Source organism: Ipomoea nil, unplaced genomic scaffold (assembly GCF_001879475.1).
Source record: "Ipomoea nil cultivar Tokyo-kokei standard unplaced genomic scaffold, Asagao_1.1 scaffold0681, whole genome shotgun sequence".
NCBI lineage: Eukaryota > Viridiplantae > Streptophyta > Magnoliopsida > Solanales > Convolvulaceae > Ipomoea > Ipomoea nil.
In genome coordinates, this window is record NW_017617109.1 from 658,401 (window position 1) to 662,379 (window position 3,979).

The window sequence follows — 3,979 nt, forward strand, 5'->3', positions numbered from 1 at the left end:
GTATTGGCAAGATAGAGTAGATCCCTAATAGCACTCAAGTAAGGAACTTCAGGTCCTATAATATCCTCATTGTCCTCCTTAGGCCTACATGTGTCCTTATCCACTTCTAGGGATCGAACCACCATTGGAGTGTTGAGTGGATGTTATTTATCCATATAGAATCTCTCAAATAGTTTGCTTATGTAGTTGGATTGGTATACAAAAATTCTTTTAGGGAGATGCTCGATCGTCGAGGAAAACTTGGTTTTCACCAAAGTCTTTCATTTCAAAATTCATTTTAAAACATGAAGAAGCTTCCATAAGATCCTTGTGTGTCCCAACAATATTAATGCCATCGACATAAATGGATATAATGTAGAATCCATATGATGATTTCTTAATAAAGATGCATGGACAAATCTCATCAATTACATATCCTACCTTCAGGAGGAATTCATTAAAGCGGTTATACTACATTCTACCCGATTGCTTCAAACCATACACACCCTAAGTCTCGTCTGGCTCTCACTACAATCGCATGGGGAGTTGGTAAAAATTGTTCCCATCCAAATTCCATGCAGTACTGCCACCACCTCACTCACATGACTTCCATTCCCATTCTGCAGCAGATCCTCCACCCAAGAAATCACAATAAACTGTTGTTGGGGAAGAGGCGACAATCTTGTTTATTCCCATGCTTTGTGTGCATATATAGATGCAGTTATATATTAAAGTTAAAGATGTGCTCTAGTGTTTCTTCCTCAGCCCAACAGATAAGGCAAATGTCATCCACTTCCAAGAAGCAAAAATGTAGTAGGGAGAATTTTCCTCACCATCCTCCATAAGAAATAAACATATCCAAAATTTTGAGCTTCATAGTTAACATTGTAAGTGTGAAAATATTGCACGTCTAAACCTCTTAATATTGGCTTAGATTAGTTGTCAAAGTAGATCTGGATTAGTTGCTGGATTAGTCACAACGTTTGGAGTAGTTGACTGGATCAGCGCAAGAAAGTAATCCAGGAGGAATGAAGCTTCTTCAAATCCTTTTTTTCAGTCAAAACCCTATCAAAGAGGAGATCTAAATCTACTGGAGCAGCCGAAATCAATGATGGAAAGAGTGCTTGATTTGTGGATCAAAGATCTCTTTACTACCTATATAAAATGCTACTTTGTTTAGCATTGTTTTACACACTCTTTCACATGATTTTACTCTGAAATTCCTTGGTTATTTATTCCAAAGATATTTCGTATTGCTGAGTGTGAAGAAAGGTCCTTAACCAGTTCATGAAGAAATGAAGATCTCCTGCAATTCGGATCCACTGGAGTAGGCTCTGGAGTAGTTATAGGTTATACTTTAGTGTGTAATTAACTCTCCTCTTGTACTCCCTTTTATCATAGTGGATTTGGGTTGATGTGAGTGGCCCTGCAGACGTAGGAGTGAGGCTCCGAACTGCGTGAACATTTTCTAGTGCATGCTTTCTTTTACTGTTATCTATTTTATGTTCTTTATTATATCTGGAGTAGGATTGCATCTAGTCCAGCATTATAATTGAAATAAAATTAAATTCTTAAGCTAGATCTTGCATTCAAGACTCACGTGCTTTTTCAATTGGTATCAGAGCCCGGGGACTTAAATTACTAGTCTAACCGATCTGGCGATCACGTGTTTTTTGAACTTAAGATCTCAGCATCTGTCTGTTTTTTTGTTTATCTGGTTTATTTGTTGCTCACTGTGCATTGAGTCTTACAGCATGGAACGACATAGAGCACCTCCTGAATTAACAGGTGACAACTATGCGTACTGGAAGGCCCGCACCAAAATGCATCTACGAGCTCAAGGAGAGAGGGTCTTGAGGGCTGTTCTTACTGGTTGGTCTCATCCTACCAAATATGGAGACAATACAGGAGATCCTCCAGTCCTCAAACCAGAGGCAGAATGGACAAAGACTGAGATGACCACCGCAAGCTGCAATCATAAAGCGTTAGATACTATTTTTTCTTTAATGCATGAGAGTCAGTTTACCATTGTTGCAGGGTGTGATTCAGCTAAAGAAGATTGGGATGCCTTAGAAACTACCTATGAAGGAACCGCATCGGTTAAACAATCCAAAGTACAAATGGTTCAAACAGACTTTGAAGATCTAAAGATGAAAGATGATGAAACTATAGTGGATTTTCATGCTCGGGTACAAGAACTAGCCAATAGGGCAAGCATCTTAGGCGAGCCAATCACTCAAGAAAGACTTGTCAAAAAGATTCTTCGCTCACTCCCTCCCAAGTTTCGCATGAAAGTTACAGCTATTCAGGAGCACGATGGATGGGAAAAGAAAACGGTACAACAATTGATGGGAAGCCTACAAACCTATGAGATGGAAATTTTAGGCGGCCCTGAAACAAAAGGAAAAACCGTAGCTTTCACTGTCAAAGACGCTGGAGCTGTTTCTGATCCAGATGAGGTAAGTGACGATCCAGTAGTTTTCTTAACTGTTGCAACAGGTAAAACAACGACAAACTGGAAAATTTGGCAAGTTTCAAAGTAAAAAAGGATCAGGGTCGAGTGCTATTCGAAACAATCAAAAATCAAACTCGTCCAACCAACGATCAGGCACATCAAGAAACTCTCAATCCAAAGAAAAAACCGGAGGCAAAGGGATCAAATGTTATGAATGTGAAGGATATGGTCATGTGCAAGCTGAATGTCCAACCTACCTAAGACGGAAGAAGTCGATGAAAGTCGTCCTTACCTGGAGTGATGATGATGAACCAGAAACTGATCCAGGATCTGATCCAGATGAGATCTCTGGGAACTTTGTTGCCTTCACGGCCCTCACAACTACTGTACCTGACTCAATAACTGGTGAAGAATCTAAAATTGAAGAGTATGTGTCATCAGAAGATCAAGATTTACCTGCGCCTTCATTTGAAGTAGAATATAGAAAATTGTATGCAAAATGGGAAATACTTGTAAAAGTGAATAGATCTCTGTCTAGTCAGGTTAACATTATAGAAAATGCCAAAAAGGTGTATCTATCTAAAATATCTTACAGGGACAGTATCATTGAAGACAGTCACAAGCAAGAAGAAACTCTCAAACATGAGCTGGAAGATCTCAAAAATGAACTGGAGCAACTCAAACGCAAGATCAAAATGATGGACAACACATCCACTTTAGACCAAATTTTGGATTCTGGTCGAAAGACACCCACGAAGTATGGGTTAGGATATTCTGGAGGAAAGGACAAAGCTGTTACAGTTTTTGTCAAAGCCTCAGGCCTGGACTCAGGCACTGGAGCAGATCAAGATAGTCCAGAAACTAGTACAGCTCAACGTCAAGTCAAATTTGCTCCAAGTAAAAAGACAACTAAGATTAGATTTTATAATCCTATATGTCATTACTGCAGGGTACGTGGACATACGAAATCAGAGTGCTTCTACTTCTACAAAGACCAACGTGTTGAGAAATACACCAAAAAATCTATCACCCCGTTTGTTAAGCAAATTTGGGTGAAGAAAAGTGATTTCGTCTGCCATGTCTCCTTCCACTCTCATTTAGGCCGTAACATACATTTAGCAACAAAAAAATCTTTCACTCAACAAGTGCTCTCCGAACCAAAGATGGTACTTTGACAGTGGGTGTTCACGTCATATGACGGGAGATGCTAAGTTCCTAAACAATATAAAATGAAGTACAGGAGAAGTGACTTTCGGCGACGGAGTTAAGGGAAAGATCACTGGAATTGGTACTCTAAATGTCACAGGGCTACCCAGACTAAAACAAGTTCTTCTGGTGGAAGGCCTTCATGCAAATCTTATAAGCATAAGCCAATTGTGTGACCAGGAATGGAAAGTCTGCTTCACCAAGGACAGTTGCAATGTTACAGACTATCAAAAGAACTGCGTCATGGAAGGTAAACGCTCTTCTGATAATTGCTATATACTTACTAACGATTCCTTTTGTTACAGGTCCAGCATAAAAGAATCAAAATTATGGCATCAA

General features: G+C 39.5%; 1 protein-coding gene across 1 annotated transcript; it reads left to right on the forward strand.

Moving 5' to 3' along the window:
- The first annotated feature begins 1,733 nt into the window (after positions 1-1,733).
- On the forward strand, positions 1,734-3,956 carry LOC109175043. Its single transcript, XM_019324300.1, has 4 exons — positions 1,734-2,438; positions 2,479-3,331; positions 3,675-3,890; positions 3,946-3,956. The coding sequence occupies exons 1-4, from the start codon at positions 1,734-1,736 to the stop codon at positions 3,954-3,956; spliced, it is 1,785 nt and encodes a 594-aa protein (XP_019179845.1).
- The last annotated feature ends 23 nt before the right edge of the window (positions 3,957-3,979 follow it).